We start from the raw sequence: 23,378 nt of genomic DNA, 5'->3' as shown, positions 1-23,378 counted from the left end.
AGAGACTTACAAGATCATGAAGGGCATAGAGAAAGTGGAGAGGGACAGATTCTTCAAACTTTCGAAAACTACAAGAACGAGAGGGCATTTGGAAAAATTAAAAGGGGACAGATTCAGAACCAATGCCAGGAAGTTCTTCTTCACCCAACGGGTGGTGGACACTTGGAATGCGCTTCCAGAGGATGTGATAGGACAAAGTACGGTATTGGGATTCAAGAAGGGATTAGATAATTTCCTGAAGGAAAAGTGGATAGAAGGGTATAGATAGAGGATTACTATACAGGTCCTGGACCTGATGGGCCGCCGCATGAGCAGACTGCTGGGCATGATGGACCTCTGGTCTGACCTAGCAGAGGCACTGCTTATGTTCTTATGAGAGACTGTTCACCCTCTCCAAGGTGAAGAGAACTAGAGGGCACTCGCTGAAGTTAGAAGGGAAAAGATTCCGTACAAACATAAGGAAGTTTTTCTTCACCCAAAGAGTGATAGAAACCTGGAATGCTCTTCCGGAGGCTGTTATAGGGGAAAACAACCTTCAGGGATTCAAGACAAGGTTGGATAAGTTCCTACTGGAACAGAGCATATGCAAGTAAGTCTAAACTCTATTGGGGCACTGGCCTTTGACCTAAGGGCTGCCGCATGAGCGGACTTCTGGGCACGATGGACCACTGGTCTGACCCAGCAGCGGCAATTCTTATGTTCTTATGCTCTGCTGCAGGCTTTGCCAATGGATGCCCTGCTGTATGTCTTTCCTCCGTGGCCTCTGGTGGGCAGAGTTCTTCTTTGGATTGCCTGGCATGCAGGCCGCGTGATTCTCATGTCTCCAGACGGGCCCAGACGCCCGTGGTACGCGGATCTGGTTCATCTGCTAGTGGCAGATCCTCTCCCGCTGCCCCTCTCGCCCGATCTTCTGACTCGGGGTTCAATTCCAGTGTTTGATTCCTGGTCCCTTTTGTCTTATGGCTTGGCTCTTGACAGGGCTCGCCTAAAGAAGAAGGGATATTCGGATAAGGTGATCTCCACTCTCTTAGGGTCTCAGAGACTTTCCATCTTTCAGGCTTATGTCTGCATTTGGTATCTTTTTGAGGACTGTTCTGCATGTGGTGTGGTTCCCCTTTGAGCTGCTTTGCCTCATATCCTGGAGTTTCTGTAGGATGGCCTGGAGCGAGGCCTTGCCTGGTCTTCACTTCGGGTGCAGATTGCTGCGTTGTCTTCCTTTCACAGTCTGTATGCGTTTGGCCTCTTCCCCAGATGTGATTCAATTCTTAAGAGCTACAAAATTGCTGTGGCCTCTAATTTGGCTGTCGTTTCCTGCTTGGGATCTCAATCTAGTTATCTCCATGCTAGTTCGTCCTCCATTTGAGCCTCTTGGCACCTGTACATTGAAATACCTTACTCTTGAGGCGTTTTTCTTGATGGCCATTACTTCCGTGAGATGCATTTCAGAACTGCAGGCCTTTTTGTGTGGGTCATGGGAGTGGGTCATGCTGCGGCCGGTTACTTTCTTTCTTCCAAAGGTGGTCTCGCCGTTTCATGTCAATCAGTCTGTGGTCCTCCTGGTCTTGGGTAGTCGGGAGGGCTTATTGGAGCAGAGACAGTTGCGCAAGGTTCATAGGGTCTTTCACTCTTACGTTCAGTGGATCCAGGAGTTTCGTAAGTCGGACCATCTTTTTGTCCTCTTTTTGGGTCCATGCAAGGAGGACGGTTCTTACAAGGCTACCATTGCGTGCTGGATCAAGGAGACTATCGCTTCAGCGTACCTTCTCCAAAAGAAGCCTGTTCCGGAATTTCTTAAAGCTCATTTCACTCGGGGTCAAGCAGCTTTTTGGGCTGCATTTTCTCTTGTACCTCCAGTAGATATCTGTAAAACTGCGGTTTGGTCTGATCTCCATTCATTTGTTCGACACTACCATGTGGATATTCAGGCATGCCGGGACACAGTGTTTGGTGAGCGTGTTCTTGTGACAGTCCTTCAGGGTTCCCACCCATGATGGGTACTATTTTGGTACGTCTGATCTGTTTCCGTGCCGGTCTTGAGGGACACTAAAGAAGGAGAAATTAGGTCCTTACCTGCTACTTTTCTTTTAGTCCCTCCAGACCAGCACAGATCCCGCCCTGTGATTTTTGTTTGGTGTTTTTGCAACGAGTATGGGGGTTTTCTGTGGGTTTGTTTGGTTTGGGGGGGAGTTTAAAGAGCAGCATTTGGTTCGGCTTGTTTATCTGGTGAACTGTGGGGCGTTCTGAAAAGTTCTTGTTTTAATCTGTATCCAACAGTGTTTCCTGATCTAATTTTGGACTATTCCTTTGTATTCTCCATGTAAGTGTGGAGTTGTTCATGCTTGTTCAACCTAGTTGTTTTTGCTTGGTTATTTGTAAAGACTGAGTGTAAGAGGGACTACAGAGCCCACTTGTACTGTAGTCAAAAGTTAGTGTTTCAGTCTCCACCTGCTGGCAGAGAACTGTAAACCCATCCGTTTCTGTGCTGGTCTGGAAGGACTAAAAGAAAGAAAATGAGCAGGTAAGGATCTAATTTCTCCTTGGCAAGCAATGGAAGGTTCTCAGTACATTGCAGGAGGGATGTGCACAGGATCAAAAAGATTTATTTAACTCTTTAACATTCCTGTCTTTTTTTTTTTTTTTTGTTTAGTGTAACATATATGTTTTTGTTTAGTGTAACATATATGCTTGATTGTGTGTTTGAAAAAAAACACTGAACACAAATCCCATTATCAGTGTCTGAATTCAGTTTTGTAGTGTTTGCCTTCTGTATTTTTTTATTTACTGCAGCTGAAATTTATGTGGGGGAATTTGACGCTGGCTTCCTCTGCTAGAAAGGACGTGTGTGTCCCATCTCTGCACCCCGGGCAAGTGGGTATCCTGTCGGTGGAGTTCATCGCACCTGCCCTTGAAGGGACCTACACGTCCCACTGGCGTCTTGCACACATGGGGGAACAGTTTGGCCCCCGCATCTGGTGTAGCATCGTTGTGGATTCTTTTCCTTCGGACCGTCTGGAATTGAATGAAGAATCTTTGTTTAATTCAAGGAAAACAGACAACACATCTTGCAATCAAACTGTAAGCATTGCCTTTGTATCTCCTTGTAACATTCTATTACCACTAATCCCAGAGTGTGGTGGTGTCCATTGGTATTTTTATATAGCACCTTTAAATCAGAGTTGTTTACAATTAAATTGCATACCAAGAAATTAAAACTGAATTGCATACCTGAGACTTTGGGAGACTGAGGCCCAGATTCTCAAAACTTTAACGCCTTCGCTAAACTGTTTACCGATGATTTAGCCTATATGCATTTTAGCAGCGGATTTTCAAAGCGGATTATCTCTTGTCAATAGCGAGCTTTCTAGCAGTCACCGACAATGACATGCAAATGGGCTCTTCAACATTGAAATGAGCCCTCCAGTGCGTTCTTAAAAAATGCCGAGCCATTTTCAAAAAGTGGCATCGGCTTTTGGTGACAAAAATAAGTGACTGGTCCAGGGGTGCTGGTACAGGCATGACAGTGTCAGAGACTGCTAGAAAGCTGGGGAGAGATGCTCATTCCCCTTGCATCACAACACCCCTCCCCAAGCAGCGGCAGCGAACATCCCTCCCATGCAATGGCAGCGACACCACCCCTGCAGCGGGAGAGATGCCAATTCTCTCCAGTTGCCAAGAAATGCCTGCCACCGCCTGACTGAATGCATCTCCCACAGCGGAAGAGATGCCAACTCTTTCCCACTGCCAAGTGACCCCCCCCTGTATACAACACCTCCTTCCCCCATCCCCCGCCTCTAACATTGTGGGAGGGATGTGCACAGGATCAAAAAGATCTCTTTAACCCCTTACCTCTAAGTAGATGACTTGAGGGATGTGAATTCCCTCTCAGCTGACGTCTGTCATCCAAAATGGGCCTTCCCCTCCCCGGTGCATCTTGGGATGCACCAGAGAGGGGCCTGAGGCTCTGATTGTCCTAAGTTGTTTACAGCCCCTCCCATGGGAGGGGCCTTATACAACCTGGGCCAATCAGAGCCTCAGGCCCCTCCCCGGATGCACCATGAAGGGCTTTAGACTCTGATTGGCCCAGATGCCTATAAGAGGTGCCTTAAGCGTCCGGGATGCACCGGGGAGGGCAAGGCCCATTTTGGACGATGCAGGCCAACTGGGATTAGGGAATCCGCGTTCCTTAGGTCATCTACTTAGAGGTAAGGAAGGGTGAATGGGCATCAGAGGCGGGGGGGAGGTGTTGTATGGCAGGGGGGTCACATGGCAGCAGGAGAGAGAGGGCATCTCTCCCGCTGCAGGGGGTGCATGCGGCAGGCTGATGGCAGGCATTTTTTGGCAGCGGGAGAGAATCAGCATCTCTTCGCTTCCGGGGGGAGGAGGGGGTGGAGAGTTGTTAGTTGGCAGTGGGAGAGATTGAACATCTCTCCGGCTGTTATGTTTTTGGCTTGGGTTTTTTTTTTAACGCTTTTTTTCTGCACATGTGTCCATTGCTTTTACCAGCGTTGGGCACATGCAAATTTAGTGAATCTTCGCTGCCACCCGCCAACCTCATTTGCATGCGTTATTTTTTTGAGAATGTCTCGCTTTTTTCAATTCGCTATCAAAACGGCTGTATTAGCAGACCGTCGCTTTTTAGTGCATTTTTTTTTTTTTTTTTTAGAATCTTGGCCTGAGTGCCTTCAAAAGTTAGGAATATGGGTATCAGCAGCTAGATCTTATTCCAGATTTCTTGGTTCCTAGTTTAATTCATATTAACAGTTCACTTATTCTTTCTCAGACTAAGCTTCCTAAATTTTTTAATGTAACTAGGCTTCCTTTTGAAATATCCAAGCATTGGTGGTACATGTTCAGCTGAAGTATCCATGATGTGATCCTGCCAGTCATCCTGTTTTTCTTTTTGAATCTGATACAGGAGGCTTCTGAGTCCGAAGCAGGAAAGCAGCCAGTGGATGATGGAATCAATGGGCTGAAGCTGCCCTTGGCACCCATCCCCTTTAAGATTAACGATATTCTTAGTGATGTGGAGATGTATATCCCATCGGTAGATCTGCTTACTGCTCAGGTATGAGATAGCTTTCTGTTTCACCTTCCCTGAATGCGCTGACATGGGAATATTTTATAGGCTTTGTAATAAATGTGTATGTCTGTGTGGGTTTTTTTTTTTCTTTTAGCTGTGATCTGTGTCTTTGTTTTTTTAGGACTTGCTTTCATTTGAGCTGCTGGACATCAACATTGTTCAGGAATTGGAGCGGGTGCCTCACAACACACCCGTTGGTAAGAAAGAACTTGCACCCTTGGCACCAGATGTTACTCTTGCTGGCTCTGCACCACCTACCTCCCACTCCATGCATAAACCCAGTCCAGCTCTTGTATTCTGTGTTCTAATGCTGATATTCAAACAGAGATAAGAGGATATCCCAACTAAGGAGTGACATGGTTTAATGATTGCTCTAAGAACTGGAATAGATATTTATTTCTGAATAAATGTGATTGCGGCCTGTTCAAAAAGGACTTTCTTCTGTTATGCTGTGGAAAAAATCTCTATAATGAATAAGGTGTTAAAATTACATTGAAAAATTGTTTACCATATTATGTACTAGTTTATTGACAGCAGCCTGATGTGGTGACTTGTTACATTTGCTGAGGCAGGAAATGGGATTTTTTAAAATTTTGCTTCTAAATAACAACAAAACCAATTTCTAGACCGCATAACCTCACAGTTCTATGTGGTTTACAAAAGACTAGAAAATATAACAATTGGGAATGAGGATGAGCAGTTTGTTGCTGACAGTTGCTATAGGACTTCTCCCATCCTTCCTGCCCTTTTAACGCTTTTTCCTTTCTTTAGATATGACTCCTTGTATATCCCCTCTACCACATGACAGTCCTGTGATTGAAAAGTCGGAGCTGAATCAGATTGAAGAGGAGACTGAGGGACCTGGGTTTAAACCTCTGTCTGGTAAGGAGGTGCCTTGTCAGGTGTATGGGAATGTATAAGCTAAGCCAGTCCTGATTTTTCTCTATTCCATGTCGGTCCTGCTTATCTTACAGATATCTGTATGGAAATCTCAACTGTATCACTCTTGGAGAGATTTCCTCCTTTAAATATATAAATCCATCCCGTGATATTTTAGAAGGAGAAGAACTGCCCTTCCTCTGAAGTAAAATTCATGGGGGGGGGGCATAATTTGCTTTTGCAGATTTTCCTGTAGCCAAAGCAGCCGTACAGGAAGAGGGGGAGGAGGACATCAGCAGCACCCAGTTTGTGTGTGAAACCGTGATCCGTTCCCTGACTCTAGATGCAGCACCTGATCACAAACCCCCGCAGAAGATTAAGTGCCAGCAGAGTGAGTATTAACACAGTCGTGTGGCCCCCATTTCTTCCCTGAGCTGGAAGGTGTCCTCCTCTGACTGAGATTAGGCCAGTCTACAAAGTACAATAGAGGTGAGGGACATCTCGGGAATGTATTTAAACTTCACCCCTTTTAGTTTGGCCAAATTGCCTTACTTTCTTTGTAGTTCTGTTGTATTCTTTCTGCATGGGATCTCAGTATATATAATTTTTTGTCCTTTTTATTGTCCTCCAGCTTTGATGCTCTCTTCCAATCCAGATGGCATACCCAGGTGACTCAGAATCCCCCTGACCTCCCAGGATATGCCATTCACCCTGTCCATTGGCTGGAAAAGGCCCTTTTGCTTTCCTCACAAGGTCTAGGTGCCTTCCCTCCAAATGCAAATCCCTCCTCCCCACCCACAATCAGTCACAGGAAACTAAAGGGAATAGTTGGAAACCATTGTGTTTCTCTCTCAGACTCCCTGGAGACATCCGAGAGCATCAGCTGTAACGTAAAGCGTGAAGACGTCTCAAGCACTAGACCTCACCCAGTTCTGGAATGGGCAAAGACACACAATGCTGAGACCTGTGTCCATGGCTCAGAAGGAGAGGAGTTGGGTGCATCAGGTAATAGCCCCAGGGAAGATTAATCTAATGCACAATTTATGAATCACACTATACCAACAGGGTTCAAGGCAATTTGCATCTAAGAAGCCATACAGTCTACAGGAAAATACAGAGGCAATAAGAATTATACCGAATCTTAGAAAAAAGTTTTCAGTTTTTTATAAAACCTTTTGTAATGAACTTCAGTCCTTATTTGAACAGGTAAGTTATTCCAGATTGTAATAACAGCATAAACAAATGAGGAGTTAAACTATTATTTATAGAAGTGGTTCCCAACCCTGTCCTGGAGGACCACCAGGCCAATCGGATTTCCAGGCTAGCCCTAATGAATATGCATGGAGCAGATTGACTTCCATGATATGCAAATCTCTCTCATGCATATTCATTAGGGCTAGCCTGAAAACCTGATTGGCCTGGTGGTCCTCCAGGACAGGGTTGGGAACCACTGGTTTATACCATATTCCTCTATTCTGAGGATAATGTCTAATAAAGTGCCACATGGTCTAGTGGAAGAATAATGCAAATGATCTGAAGAATCAGTTTGTAATATACTATGAACTATACAAGCAGATTTAAACTTAATTTGTCTCTCAACCGTAATCAATGAAAATTATTTTATGCTGTATCTTTGTAGACCAAATATTAACCTCACCGCAGTATATTTGAGCAACTGCAGTTTTTTAACCAATTTTGATGTTGAGTTCAAATATAATGAATTACAGTGATCGAGTTGAGGCAACACTAACATCAGGACCAAAACTGTAAAATGATGTTCCAAAAAACAAGTATCACTAATCTGAGTTTCCTTATAATATATAAAGTCTTCCTCCATAAATGGGAAATTTGATCTTCAAGTGTAAGAGAGGAGTCTAAAAGAATACATTTATCTACTTGCAAAGTAAAACCTGATTGTAAACTGATAGATGAAGGAACAGAAAAAGAGTTACGAAACCAAAAGAACCTTTGTCTTACTCGCATTTAATTTCAGCTTATTAGTAAAAGCCCAATCCACAACGCCTCCGATCAAAACATTTGGTTGTAACTTACATAAAGCTTAAAAATTCCCCGCAAAGATCTTACACTGGTAGAGGTCACGAGACTAGAGAGAGGTGGAGGAAAGGAAAAATGAAATGTTTAATGCTTCCTGCTATGAGTTGGAGACATGGCTCTGAAGTTATCAAAGTAAGAACCTAATCTTTCCTTAACTGCATAAGACTGTCCACCTATTAGCCAGTTTTGACTTGGGCGCTAACTGCAAATATTCAGCAGCATTAACCAGTTAAATGCCACTGAATATCCTGAACAAGTGATTTAAGCACCAAGAACTTTGATATGACAATAGTTTTAAAATGCAGGCTATAGTTGTTAAAGAACATAATGAATCTTTCCTTTTCATCCTAACAAGACCAGTCTAGACAAATTGGTTATGCTCTTGAGCTAGCAAATGGAGATAGAGAAATCGAAACAACTTAGTTGTGCTTAAGCAGCAAATCCAGTAGTGAAGTGAGAGATTAGAGAAACTGGGCTTCTTCTCCCTTGAAAAGAGGAGACTGAGAGGGGACATGATCGAAACATTCAAGATAATGAAGGGAATAGACTTAGTAGATAAAGACAGGTTGTTCATCCTCTCCAAGTAGAGAGAACGAGAGGGAACTCTCTAAAGTTAAAAGGGGATAGATTCCGTACAAACATAAGGCAGTTCTTCTTCACCCAGAGAGTGGTAGAAATCTGGAACGCTCTTCCAGAATCTGTTATAGGGGAAAACACTCTCCAGGGATTCAAGGCAAGGTTGGACAAGTTCCTGCTGAACCGGAACAAACGCAGGTAGGGCTTGTCTCAGTTAGGACACTGGTCTTTGACCTAAGGGCCGCCGCGTGAGCGGACTGCTGGGCTCTGACCTAGCAGCGGCAATTCTTATGTTCTTATGCAGGCAGACTTCTGCGGTCTGTGTCACAATTATGACTAGATAGCTATGGTTGGGCTGGAGCAGGCATTGAGGGCAACTCCTGTAGTTGAAAATTAAGTTTGCGCTGGACAGACTTATACAGCCTATGTCATGAAAATGGCAAGGACAGCTCAAGACTAAGTATGCAAATGTTGGGCAGACTGGATGGATCGTATAGGTCTTTATATACTGACACTTGCTGTTTTACTGTGTTAGTATCCAGTCTGCCCATCCAAGCCAACTACTATCCTTTCCTTTCCCTTAGAGATCCTATGTACTTGTCCCAAACTTTCTTGAATTTAGATACAATTTTTGTCTTCACCAGGAGGCCATTCCACAAAATCACCATCCTCTCCATGAAGAAGTATTTAATCAGATTACGTCTGAGTCTATCCCTCATTTCAAAGATTTATTTCAATTGAAAGAGGGTTGTCTTATGCCACATAGGTATGTAAACATCTCTGTCTTCTATTTGGATGAACTTGACCTCAGAAGCTTCACTTTGGAACAACGAGAGAAGCTTAATAGACCTGTACAAGAGGGACAGGTAAAGTTGGCTATTGCACAGAGTTCTACTTTGAAAGCTCCAGGCTTGGATGGCTATTGAGCTGAGTTCTATAGACTTCTGAAATATGAAATTGTGCAACTGATTACTAACATTTTTAATGTGATGATCGACACTGAAGCCATGCTGGAACATCTTAACATAGTTCCGTTAAATAGTTCTTCCGAAGTCGTGAAGGGACCCTACCTGTCCAGAATCTTATCGGCCCATTTCTTTGCTTAACTTTGAAGTCAAGCTGTTGGCTAAAATATTGGCCAACCGCTCGGCAAGAATTATTCCACAACTCCTCCATGATTCTCAGGTTGGATTCATTCGAGGCTGCTCTGTGGCCAAAAACTTAAGGAAAATCCTGATTTCCCTCGAGTATTGTTCTAGGGAAGGCGCGCCTTCTCTACTCATCAAATTTGATGCTGAGAAGACATTCGGTTGGGTTCACTGGGATTTCTTGTTTGCTACTCTGATTTGATTAAATACGGATTTACACGCCACTTTGTCTTGGCCATTCATGCACTCTGTGTGTCACCACAAGCACTTCTCTGGGTTAATGATTGTAGATCTTCTTTATTTGAGATCTTTTGGGAAACCAGACAGTGATGTCCCCTTTCTCCTTTACTGTTTATTTTCACTTTAGATCCTCTTATTAGAGATGTCCACGCCAATCCTGACATTAAAGGACATTACTGGCCCAAATTACTGAGCCTCGCTGGTCCCTGGAGGCCTTATTGGAAAATATAACAGATTATAGTGATTTTGCAGGCTTTTGTTTGAACTTTGATAAGCCTGAAGCCTTGCCCTTATCGTTAGAGCTGCAAAATCAGTGGGGTGCCTCTTTTTCGCTTTGCTGGGCATCAGATTCTTTTCGGTATCTTGGAGTATATCTTCAGGTTTCTATGTCTCCTCTATATTTGGTTACTGTTCCTAGCCTTCTCACACAAACACAAATCCAACTTGAAGCTTTGCAGAACTTGCCTCTGACTCTTTTAGGGTGTGTGACTTTGGTTCGTATGGTGATCTTTCCTCAATGGCTCTATGTTCTGCAGACACTTCCCCTGAAATTGTTGAAGAAGGATCTCCACTGCTTAGATCGCCTGTTGACACGGTTTTGCTGGAATCGCTGCAAACCACAGTTCTGCTATGCTTATTTGGTGGGGGATGGGTACAGGGTAGCTTGGGTCTCCCCAATTTTGAACTTTATAATGAGGCTTGTTTATTGAGACATTTAAAGGACTAGCTGTTGGGACTCTATCGGTATATACCCTCCCCTTACGAATTGGCTTTTTATGCTCCTCATTCTTCACATAGCTTATTACATCTGTCGAGTTTCACCCTCCCTTCTCATCTGTATCCTAGTGTTTTATTGAAATCCATGCATGTAGTTTGGGGAAACCTAGTGCACTGCTTAGGGAGGGGATCCTAGAGTCACTAATCAATTGCCCTTGAGAGGGAATCCAGCTTTTCCATCACGGCAAGAAAATCTTACTTTTTCGGATTGGGAGAGACATGGCTTCTATTTGGTGGAACATTTTCTGACTGCAGAGGGCAGTTTGAGACCTTTGGCAGAGTTTGAAGATCAACTAGGGGCTCGCTGAGGGGACACCTTTGCCTATTGTCAAGTTAAACATTATATTTGGGGAAGGGTCTCCATGACTTCCTCGCAGGGTTGTGCTGGCTAATTCCTCAGTGTCGGCATTGCATAAGGCCCTTTCTCACTTTGAGCACCCTAAAGATACTTCAAGTTTCAAGTTTATTTAAATTTGATAAATCGCTTATTGCATACTAAGTGAGTAACAATAAAATGTAAGATAGATCTAGAGTTCGTAGTACATCTTATAAGGGGTTAAAAAAAAATCAAAATAACAGACTTACAAAACAGACAAACTCAGATACATAAGGGAAGGAAGAAGTTACAAATTGCTATTTATTCAGTTGAGGAGAAAAAGAAAAGCCAAATAGGGAGGGATGGAATGGGAGGGATGGGAAAAGGAATTGCACAAGGACTTGGGTCACAGGGATATCTTGCATGCTATCAAAGGAACACCTAAATTGGTCACAAGAGTGGAGTTCCGGGTATGTTATGCTCGGATGATATTTAGGGCCTACATTACACAGGTACTACTGCATAAACTTGGGGGTTTTGACTTTCCTCTTTGTCTTAAATGTGGTAGAGAACCTAATGCCTTTGCCCATTCCTTTTAGGATTGTTGGGTTGTGCGTTCCTTTTGGTCCTCTATAGCACAATACCTGCGGGGCTTACTGTATGTACACTTGTGGGCACTGGGGAACAATCGGAGCTCAATATGCCTAAGACTTTTTAGGGCATGCATAAGAGGGGCTTGTTGTTGTGTCATAAGGTATGTTTCTTGGCCCGCAAATGTATATTGCAGTCTTGGACTTCCTCGGACCCTCCATCTATTTGGAGGTGGCGGGCGTTAGTCCACACTTTGGCTGCTTGGGTGGCCCAAGAGGTGACAGGACATGCAAAAAGGCATAAGCAGGTCTTGTCAGATAGATTTGATAAATTTCTTTGACCTGGTCACCAGAGAGTTTATGTTCATTGTAATTTGTGGGGTAGAGGTGGCAGCTCTTTCAATTTTCCCCAAGCTACCATTTTACTACTCTGGGGCACTGAATTTTCTCTTTGGTTCTTAGTATAATGAATATTTCCTTTGGATAGTCCACCTTAACTTTGTTATAGGAATACTGGTGGACTGTAGCTGCACAATGTCTCTGTCTCCATCTGCTGGATGATGGGCATAACATGTATTTTGGACTAATCTGGTTGGACTCAAAGAAAGAAAATTAGTAAGTAAGAACAATTTTTCCTTTCCTTGCTTCTATGTTTACTGACATCATATTTTCTGGCCATAGTCTGTGTTACTGAGAGATATTTCTTTTTCTGCAAACCAGTCCCATCCTGGGGCAGATTTGCTGAAATAATACTTCTGACGGTATTTTGGTTGGCAGGGATGCTGGTTTTACTTACAGGAAAATCCAGTTGCTGAGGTGTTTCATATGGTTTCTTTAACTAGGTGAGAACATAAACCTCTTAGCCTTGAAGACGTCTGAACATGGTGTAGAACTGGGACAAGAAGAGGATGAGGACAACGTGAAGGACGAAGTTCAAAGCCAAGGATCTTCTGCCTCTTCCGAGGATTACGTCATCATCCTTCCGGAGTGCTTTGACACCAGCCGCCCCTTGGGCGAATCTATGTACAGCTCTGCCCTGTCTGAGGCAGGCACAGTAGAAGCGGGACAGGCTGTGGAAGGTGCTAAGGTCACTGCAGCAGTAGCAGGCAGCCGGCCTGAGGCTCACAGCATCAATGATATCCTCATGACTTCTCAGACCTTGGATCAAGTGCCTCTCACACCAGAGGTGGTCACCCCATCACCTCAGCTACAGCAGTAAGTTTTCCTCTGCCTGCTGCTTATGAAGGGCAAGTCCATTCCTTCACTGTCACGTGTCCTTTTCATACACACAGAACACATTCAAAGCCAGAAAGCCCAAATTAGCCAGTATCCCACGAGAAATGTCTGTCTGAACATAGAAATACAGACCCAAAAATCAAATCCTCCCAGCCTAACGTCCAGGAAGGAGCATCCCCAAGCGGGCTGCAGGAACTATCCCCAATACCATAGCCCATACCAAAAACAACCCCTCTCCCCTCGTACCCCCCTTCCATCCCATCCCATTGGCTCTGGCTGTTGGAGGAGTGACTAATGCAAGCATCTAAATGTTGTCTCTCCCTTTAAAAGAGAGACTTCTGATAACTGTATTGGTAAACATTTTCTTAGTCAAAATCCTTTCCACCTTTACCTAAAAAGACCCCAGCAACACAAAGAAATCTCCATCATCCTAAAATTTCTTTGGCTACTTCAGCATATACAGTACAGATTAGTGGCTGTGTCCTGCATTGTGCATAGGTTGAAGTACATATGGAATTGATCTATAACACCTACACAGGTCTTTAAAGCTTCCTGCATTCTGTAGGCAATAGTTCTGTCCTCGGTATTTGGCCGACACCCAGTTGCATCAAACTTGTATCACTTAATATCATATTGAAAGTTAAATGTCTTCAGATTAGCTGAGAATTGTATCTGACTTGCAGCTCAGTCAATAGTCTGTGTATAACAAAAAGCAAGCACTGGGGCTAATGTCGGGGGAGGGAGATAACAAGGGCAATTTGCTGGGACCTACCCTCCACAAGAACACACATAGGTGTTTTGCTGTTGGCCTGAAAAAAAAAATGCAACCTAGCAAAGGACTTTAGATGGCAGCAAAATCCAGAAAAGTCAACACAAAGCCCATCAGAGGACAGCGCTCATAGACTCTGCAGCAATCTTGTCCTCATCTCCAGGATGACTTCCTGTTACTATGAATACTGATGTGAGAGGCAGGGCCTGTGAACAAGTGTTACCCCAATCCCCACACTGACTTTTTTTGGTATCACTTCCACGGGTTTAATGACCTCTGCCAGGCCTGGGACCTTCAAAATGAGGGTACAAGAGAAGGAAAGGGATTGTGTAGAAGGAGAAGAGAGTTCAAGAGCTGAGGTCAAAATGGAGAAGGGAGATGAGGTAGAGGAGGCAGTGGCAGTCTCGCCCTGTGAGAGGGGGAAGAGAGAGGACCCAGATGAGCTCAGTGCCTTTCAAGTGCATTCATCTGATCAGTATCATGCATGAAGCAAATGCAAAATAAGTGTCCCTTTCTATTCTTGAGTAGCTCTTGCCAGGTCTTGACATGTTTCTCTTTCTGAAGGAACTTGACGCCTCTTCTGGATTTCCCTCCTTCTGAACCAGAATTGCCAGTTGTGGAAGAGATCCAACCTTGTGCTGGGCAGCTGCCAAAAGAAGGTAGAAGCTTCTATTTGGAGTTCCTGAAAAGATTTTTGGTATAGGGGGTCTTGGCCACATTGCAGGGCAGTAGGGGAGATCCATGCGACATGGAGTCTCTTGCAGCAGAAGAGAGTGCTGAAGGATTTTGGCCTGTGGAAGAAGCTTCCTTCCCAACTGCTGGCCAGAAGGATACCAGTTCTTTGGTGATGCCACTATAGCCGACACTAAGGTCACTATCTGGCAAAATAAGGCCCAGTTTGGTTGGAAAGAAGCCATCAGAGTGGAGGAATAGCCTAATGGTAACCCTGGTTCAAATCTCCCTTTGGCTCTGTGATTTTGATTGGAAAAAGGCAGATGTCTCTCTCCACAAAAGTAGTTGGGAATTACAGGCCAGTAATGAATGTTTGCAACTCTGCTCTATGTTCATGGTGGAAGAATCGGCGTGAGTCCTTATAATAGCTATTTTGATACTTTTGAACAGATGGATATTTATTTTGGCTAAACAAACATTCTTGGAAAAGAAGTGATAGATTTTAAGGCCATATATATATATTTATTAAATTTTTTTGACATTGGAGGTGTGTTGACTTGTTTGCCAAGACTAACCTTTTATTTCTTTCATAGACTCCAATAGGGAGGAAGATCATGGATCAGAACAGACCTGCTTTGAACATTCAAGGTAACTTTTTTTTTTTTTCTCTTGAGTTTTATATCCGTTGTCTCCAGAACTTGTAATAAAAGAACAGTAGGATTTTTGCCTCCCCAAATAAAATATGAATTGGGTAAAAAGGGCTGGGACTGGTTCTCTATACTGTGATGCCCCCTAATATCTTGCCCAGATTGACTGAAATATTAGGTAGATCTGTGGACCAACATAATTCTTAACAACCTGACCTTATCATTCCCAGCTCTGAAAGATATAAAATGTAAGACATCTCACAGTAAATCATTCAGCGACCAAAAAGCAAGTTACTCCTGACGGAATTCTGTGCTACTGTGCAATGCAGAATTTGTGCAGAATTCCCCAGGGTCTGCATAGAATTTGGTATCAGAACGCACTCCTTTTCTGAATCGTACCAGCAACAAATTTGAGCAGCTTGTTTTGACATTGCTGGCTTCCCTCTACCGCAATGTCACTTTGTCTTTCTTTGGCAGAATCACGGTAGAGGGTAGCCTGCAGAGCTGGCGAAAGACTGCCATTGATTGGAAACGGCATCACTGAGGTAGTGGACATTGGGGAGAGAGTGAGAGATGCTGACTGGGGAGGATGGGGTGTGAGAGATGCCGACTGGGGGGAAGGGACCGGGGGGGAGGAGAATAGGGGAGATAGCGTGAGAGATGCAGACTTCAGAGGCACAGGGAGATGCACAGAAACAGAGAGAACAGATGGGGACTGAGTGTAGAGACAGGGACACTGAAGCAATGCTGGCCACAAAGAGGGACAGACATGGAAAAGAATACTTGATGGAAAGAGTGCATTGAGACGGGTATAGAAGGATTGCTAGACACAGAGACATTGCTTGAAAAGGGATGATTCTGAGAGAGGGATTTAATTTACTTGAAACACTTTTTTATTGTTATAAACAGGAAGTACAAAACAACATGACAGTCTTGTAACAAAATATGTAATCATGCATACAAGTAAGCTGTGCTTTCATGGTATATAGTCATGAAACCCTCCAACAACCTTCCAATGTCACTAGGACATCCCCTAATAATCTTCTATCTAATACAAAACAATCCCCCTATCCTTATACTCCCCCCCCCCAAATGAACAGGAAAACAGAAAAGATTTCTGCAGTAGGCAGAGGATTTGTTTATTTTATCCATTCTAGTTTTCCGATACTCTATGTACTAACACTAGGGACCCCTGAGGAAGTAGTGTTTCTTCGAAACACGGACCATGTTGGGTCTGGTCCACATGACTATTAGGGCCAGTTGTTTTGGATATCTTTTTATGTGGTTTGTGTACTTGTTTTAAGATTTTTGGTTTTGTCATCTCAATACATTTCTGCACCCTGTACATTTTCTTGCAGTATTGGTTTTGTTTTCCTTGTGTGTTCATGCATTCTAAATAACTTCAACAGGCCCCAAGGGAACAGCCTTGCCGGAGGCCTGGTGAAAGGGGCCTTATCTGTCGCTACCTCTGCCTACAAAGCATTATTCGCTGGACCACCAGTGACAGCTCAGGTAAGCTGGTCTAATTCTGAGGCCAGTAATGAGCTATTCTTTTAGCATAGTGGTTTACTTTAGCTTTTCACTCTTGATGCAATAAGGATTTTAATGCAAATCTGTAGTAAAACCTTTGCTTTAGAGTAGCAGGGTTAGCATGAATCCAGAATTGTTCTCAAAGTAAAAATAAAAAAAGGCTAAAAGCTACATTTTGATGGTTTGGTTTGTTTTTTTCAAACTCATTAGTACACAATTTTTACTTCAACCCTGGATTGACTTAAAGATCCTACACAGGAGCAGCAGAATTATCTAAGATGAATGCAGTTCTTCATCTCAGAGCAGTGATTCTCAAACTGGGTTTCTGGGAACATTAGGGTTCCTCCAACTCTCTTCAGGGGTTCTTCCAGAAATTAGATTCTTAAATTCATATAAACAATATGTTTATATAACTTGAGGGTTCCTCAATGTATGAAAAATAATTTTAGGGTTTTTTCCTTTCAAGCAGGGATTTGGATCAACACCTTAAGCGACCTAATCCTGAACGCACCAACATACCATTCATTCAGAAAATCACAAAAAAACCACTTATTCGACAAATTTATCTGATCCTTCAATTCCGCCCATCTCTTACTTCTTCCTTCCCTACCACCCCATTCACTCAACTGTCTTCCATATCTTCCCAAATCTAACTGATGTAACCTCGCTGTCCTTACACCATCTCTTGTTCTTGTTGTATACCATCTTGAACTGAAAAGGTATGATGGGATATAAATAAAGTTATTAGTAGTAGTAAAAAGTTTGGTAATCACTACCTCAGAGGATTTATGGCCCAGATAAGCCTGGTGGCCACTGCAGCCCTGAGATTATATGGTCCAGGGTCTCTGGCATAGGAAGGCCCATGAGCAGAGAGCCTCTTTCTGCAGTATTCCCTACACCAGTTATCTACCTGGTCTGGGGAGGCATCCAGCAGCATCCTTCTTGTCCTACCACCATCTGAAAATTAATGGTGCCTCATCCCTGATGATTCATCACAGATCACAGACCCCCACAAAGGACCAAGTTCCTTCCTAGACCAGAAGTGTCATTGGTGCAGAGGTGTTTGGCACCATAGAGGCTCTTTGATTCCCTGGCTGAGGGTGCCTGAGACCAATAGCCATGGAACCACCATGGATTTGTTTTTACTCATCCTACAAGACCAGTCCAAAAAAAAGGTTTATCACCTTGCCAACGGACAAGAGAGACAGAATACAGCTTTTTTTGACATCAGTACTGATAATAGCTTTGCCTACAGGATATTTCTTGATGTTCTCTACCTCAAGCAGCCAGTTGATATATTCTGCACTTTTTTTTTAAGCAAGATTGAAGCGCCTAGGAATTGCAGGTCAAGCAACCTGCAGACCATGTCTCCTGGTCAAGGGAACTGCTGAGGCTTTCGGGTTAGTGGGTTCCCTGTTCCTCTGCTTGAGCATGTCCATGTGCTCCATCTATTCACTCCTCTACCTCTCTGAATAGTGGTCATTTATCATCCCCCCAACAAGTCCTCTTCCTCACCAAATTTGACTCCTGGCTTGCTGGCTTCCTTGATTCATTTTCTCCCTCACTCCTTGGGGATTTTAACATTCATGCTGACGATTCCTCAGACACTTATGCCTCTAAGTTTCTTGCCTTAACCTCCTCATTCGACCTCTAACTGTGCTCCACTACCCCCACTCACCGGTATGACCGCTGCTTTGATCTTGTCTTCTCCAACTGCTCTCTCTCTAACTTCTCTACCTCACTGCTCCCCATCTCTGATCATCATCTGATAACCTTCACAATTACTCAACCAGATCCAGTCACCACCAACAGGTGTGGCTCTAAGCTCAGGAAAGGAGATTAGTGTGGAGGTGGGGCAGGACCATGTGCCCTCTTTTTCACTTATACAAATATGTATACATACTTGTATGTATGTGGTGATGGGTCTATTCTGCTGAACTGGATTAAATTTGCAGAGAGTGAAAATTGATTTAGAGAGAACTTCCTGCCTTATTATTGCTGTCTAATAGGAGAGATCGATAGGAAGAGGGGAGTTAGAAGGCACAAGTGAGTGATCAGGTGATCTTTCTACCAAAGTCTAACAAGTTCTTGTTCCCTTACAACTAGCACTTCTGTCACAGTTCCATAAGCCCCTGCTCCGTGTGTATCCTTTTGAGAAATATGGATGTCATCAATACAGAGAAAAGAAAATGAAGAATTCATTTGGATTGAATCTGGAAATCCCTCAGAGCAGTGGTTGTTAAACCTAAGACAGGTTTAACAACCACTGCTCTGAGGGATTTCCAGATTCAATCCAAATGAATTCTTCATTTTCTTTTCTCTGTATTGATGACATCCATATTTCCTCAGTCAGTTGGGTTCTTGAGATATTCTTAATGGATATGCATGAGATAGATTCACATATAATAGGAAGTGACAGGCATGTAAATCTGCCTCATGCATATTCATAAGGGATATCTTGAAAACCTGACTGACTGGGAGTCCCCAGGATTGTGTCTGCACACTAGGCAATTTGCTTATTCAGAACACTAGCCGGATTCTCTTTAGCCTGCTATACTCTTACTCCTTGGTCTCCTAACCATCATCTCCCAACCTTATAAAAATACCTAGACCAGTGCGTCTCAACCCAGTCCTCAGGACACACCCAGCCAATCAAGTTTTCAGGATATGCATATGAGAGATTTGCATGCCAAGGAGGCAGTGCATCCAAATGTATCTCAATCTTATTCAATTGTGAATATCTTGAAAACCCAACTGACTGGTTGTGTCCCGAGGACTGGGTTGAAGAGCACATATTAGTGTGCTGGGTATAGAGCAGCATTCTGATTTATTTACGATCAGAAGCAGCAATAGATAAGCTTCCTTCTCTGTGCTCCTTGTTTGTAACCAGTCGTGTCCTTAAATTTACTCTGGATAGAAATTGAAATAAATAAAACCTTTAGACTAGAGAGCTGCACGGGAACGGGGATGACGGGAATCCCGCGGGACCCCCCCTTTGGGTCACGGGGATCCTGTGGGGACGCCCCCTAGGGTCGCGGGGATCCCGTGGGGACGCCCCCTAGGGTCGCGGGGTTCCTGCGGGGTTGGATCGCAGTGCACTCGAGCCGCGAGGGTAGTCTCCTTCTCCTTACCTGCCCTGTCGCAGCACACAGCCGACCGGAAATCTTCCCGATGTCAGCGCTGACGTCGGAGGGAGGGCTTAAGCAAAGCCCTCCCTTCCTCCGACGTCAGCGCTGACATCAGGAAGACTTCCGGTCGGCTGTGTGCGGCAGGACAGGTAGGGAGAAGGCAATGGCGTACGAAAGAGGGGGGAAGGGGCGGTCCGCCCCGGAGAATGTGCACAGCCAGTCAGGTCCCCCGATCGACCGACAACAGGCCCGGCCGACAAATCTCCCTGCCCTGTAGCCGCTAATCTAAATTACCTCTTACAGCAGCTTCACTACTCCAGCTGCTGTAAGAAGGTAATTTAGATTTGCGGCTACAGGACAGGGAGATTTGTCCGACCGGGCCTGTTCTGTTGTCGGTCGGGTGCAAAAGCGCCACAAAGGTGGAGGCAGGGAGGGAGGAAAGGTGGAGTGGAGAAGAAAAGACGCTTAAGGGGGGAGAAGGCCGCTGAAAGCACTGGGGAAGACAAAGGGGTGGAAAAGAACGCTGAAAGGACATGGGGTAAACGGGAGGAGGGGGGGGAAGGACCCTGAAAGCACTGGGGAAGACAAAGGGGTGGAGAATGCCACTGAAAGGACATGGGGAAAACAGGGGTGGAGAAGGCCGCTGGAAGGACATGGGGAAGACAGAGGGGGGGAGAAGGACGCTGAAAGGACATGGGGAAGGCAGAGGGGGGAGAAGGATGCTGCCTCCCAGGACATGGGAAAGATGGTGGGGGAGAAGGACACTGAAAGGAAATGGGGAAGAGGGAATGGGAAGAAGACGCTGGCAGGGAAGAAGACAGAGGTGCCAGACTATGGGGGGAGCGGAGGGAAAAAGATGGGTGCCAGACCAATTTGGGAGGGGGGAGAAAGGGAGAGGCACAGTAACAGAGCAAATGGAAGACACAGAGAGAAGAGAGGCAGTGGATGGAAGGAATTGAATGAGAACATGAAGAAAGCAGAAACCAGGCAATAAAGGTAGGAAAAAAAATTCTTTTTTTTTTTTTGCTTAAGGATAAAGTAGTATATTAGTTGTGTTGATAAAAATTTATAAACATTAGAGGCTCTGGTAGAAACCCGTTTACAAAGTATGTATTCTTCCCAATTAATATTTCCAAATTAATAAAGTCTTTTTGCTTATTTTTAAATGGGTTTCTACCAGAGCCTTTAATTCAGTAGCATAATTAAATGAAATAACTATTTCTGTAGTTTATAGGGACGGGCGGGGACGTAGGGGATTCCTCGCGGGGACGTAGGGGATTCCTCGCGGGGCGGGTGGGGACGGAGGGGATTCCTCGCGGGGACGGAGGGATTCCTCGTGGGGACGGGTGGGACTTTGGCAGGGACGGGTGGGATTTCTGTCCCCGCGCAACTCTCTACTTTAGATCACATTTCTAAGATGCAATAAAGTATTTTGGATGCCATTCCAGATGTAGGAGGCTAGGGTTATGAACTGTCTCCTTTTTGGCAGGACTGGCTCATCCAGTCCTGGTTTTACCTTCCCCCTGCACATACATGGCCTATAATGTTGGAACATTCCTTGGAGAAATCAAAACTACACTGGGAGCATATGCAGGGGGTAAAACTAAGACAGATAGCTGTTGTTTGACTCTACAAAATGGCCTTTGTAAATCTGGATTTTAAATAATTTTTGAAGAAACGTTTTACCAGCACTGGGTTTTTAAAGGATTCTCTTGTCCTGTATAGGTCCAACCTGCAGGTTCAGAAGACCAGGCGGCCACAATGCTCTCTGTCCTCTTCGAAATGGGGTTCTGCGACCGGCAGCTGAACCTGCAACTGCTCAAGAAACATAACTACAACCTGATGGACGTAGTGACAGAGCTGATCCAAATTAATGATAATGACTGGTACGCCACAAGATACTGACCAGGGAGCCAACAGGCCCAAGCCATCATTAAACAGTTGAGCAAGAAAACAGAATGACTTTTTTATTCTGCTAATTGAGGCTTGGGGGAGGGGGGATATCCCATAACTTTGATCTCCTTCACTTTCTGTCCTTCTACCCCACCTCCTCTTCCATTCCCTCTTTCTGAGAAGTTTGATAACTGTGTTTGCTGGATCTTAGCAAGCCCTGCAGTTTTATGAATCCCCCTCAATCCTACAGAATCAAAGCAAATTGAAAATGAGATGGATGCAGCTGAAAAGTGAGGATGCCTGGAAACCGTCCCCGCTCTTTCGGTAGGAGACTAGGAACTGGGAAGTTGGAGCCTTTGTTGGGGTGGGGAAGTGTTTGATCACCACTGGATTTGTGATACTCTTAAAAATTTGGTGCAGTGAAAGAACCCATCTTCTCGACCCTGATCCTTCAGCAGAAAATTCATGGGTTGGATTTAATTTTGTTATTCATGCAAAATTTTGATTTTTTTTTTTTTTTTAATTAGAACAAGAACTTGACTAACAGTAATCATCCCAGTTTTGATGTACAGGCTGATGGTTCAAATGCACGTCTGATGTGAAATGTCTGACTAAAAGATTTCATGCAGGATCTTCAACAAAGGATTGTCCCTTTCCCCATCACTGTTGAGTAAATCAAGAGTTATTAATGCAACCCAGTTCAGAAACAAGCAGATAGTCTGTGACAGAGAGTATTTGAACTCTGGCTGTCTGATGTTCTCTTGGACACCTCTCTCTCTCAGTCCCTATATATGGCTGTAGTAATCACCAGCTTATACCAATTCTCCATGGCAGGACCTGGGTGCACCTCATTCCTACCAATGCATGAAGCCAAAGGCTTATTGGGGCTACCACCTAAAACTGAAGTTCAATAATTTATGCCATCTTCTACTTAGCACTACAGTTGGTTGTATCACCTGTCTGTGTTTCAATAGACACCTGAAAAGCCTGAGTGTCAGGGCAGATACCACTGTCTATCTCTTGTACTGGGGGGTGTCTAGGGCCAGCCCATCAAGAGCTGTGCAAGACAGCACTGGAAATGCCTAGCCTCCCCAGGAAGAAAACTCTAACTTGGGGGTCAATCATGTCCGTCTTAAACCTATTTCAGTTGTTCTGATTGGTAGCTGGGGCTCTAAACTAGGTATTTGAGGGGTTCAGTTCGGGGCATCAGAAAGTCAGACAGGAGAACAGTTAATAGAACTGGACAGAAAGATGATGGAGGGGGACGTGTCATGCTGTGATAGAAAATGTCACATTAATTGCAATTTTGGGGAACGCTAACAGAGTGAATGGTCCTTATATGTTCATTTAAAAATCTGGAAACAAATTTTGGCGAGTTCAGCAAACCTTTCATAGAGATGTTGTTGGATGCAGCCTGATCATCCCCATATAGTATTAACCAATAAAGACAGGAGAGGGCAGGGAGGCGATACGCTAGAGGCCCTGCAGGATTCATAAGATCGTAAATTGACACAGGTATAAGAATAGGGTTGGGAGAAAAGACAGAGGGTGGAAATGAATGCCACCAGGAGATTATGCAGTGCTTGCTGATGCCCTGATCTACACTTGGCTTATATATGTTCTGGGTTTTCCTACTGTTCACCCCTCTCCCCCCCCAGCCTTTTTGCTGTTTTGGTCCTTGTCCATGTCTCTCGACACCAGGTTCTGAGCTTGGGGTTACCGATTCTGAGCGGGTTTGGTTCTGGGATTCCAGCTGCCATCAGGGCCAGTTCCATGTGTCTTAGTGGCTGGAAGCCATTTGTTACCCACTGATTGAAATGCATACCTCTGATTTTTTTATGG

General features: G+C 44.3%; 1 protein-coding gene across 3 annotated transcripts in view; it reads left to right on the top strand.

The window, feature by feature from the left end:
* Positions 1-21,785, top strand: part of LOC117347223 (next to BRCA1 gene 1 protein-like) — a 71,679-nt gene extending 49,894 nt beyond the window's left edge. For all 3 annotated transcript variants that reach the window (XM_033917844.1, XM_033917842.1, XM_033917843.1), the window contains 11 exons: positions 2,788-3,075; positions 4,916-5,065; positions 5,202-5,277; positions 5,852-5,962; positions 6,204-6,350; positions 6,815-6,964; positions 12,504-12,876; positions 14,231-14,325; positions 14,932-14,986; positions 16,395-16,497; positions 21,369-21,785. In XM_033917844.1, coding sequence (XP_033773735.1) covers positions 2,788-3,075; positions 4,916-5,065; positions 5,202-5,277; positions 5,852-5,962; positions 6,204-6,350; positions 6,815-6,964; positions 12,504-12,876; positions 14,231-14,325; positions 14,932-14,986; positions 16,395-16,497; positions 21,369-21,548 — 1,728 coding nt within the window. In that variant the 3' untranslated portion in view covers positions 21,549-21,785. The remainder of the gene's footprint in view (positions 1-2,787; positions 3,076-4,915; positions 5,066-5,201; positions 5,278-5,851; positions 5,963-6,203; positions 6,351-6,814; positions 6,965-12,503; positions 12,877-14,230; positions 14,326-14,931; positions 14,987-16,394; positions 16,498-21,368) is intronic.
* The last annotated feature ends 1,593 nt before the right edge of the window (positions 21,786-23,378 follow it).

The sequence above is a fragment of the Geotrypetes seraphini genome, chromosome 13 (genome assembly GCF_902459505.1).
Source record: "Geotrypetes seraphini chromosome 13, aGeoSer1.1, whole genome shotgun sequence".
Classification (NCBI taxonomy): Eukaryota; Metazoa; Chordata; class Amphibia; order Gymnophiona; family Dermophiidae; genus Geotrypetes; species Geotrypetes seraphini.
This window is presented reverse-complemented; position numbering and strand designations above follow the sequence as displayed.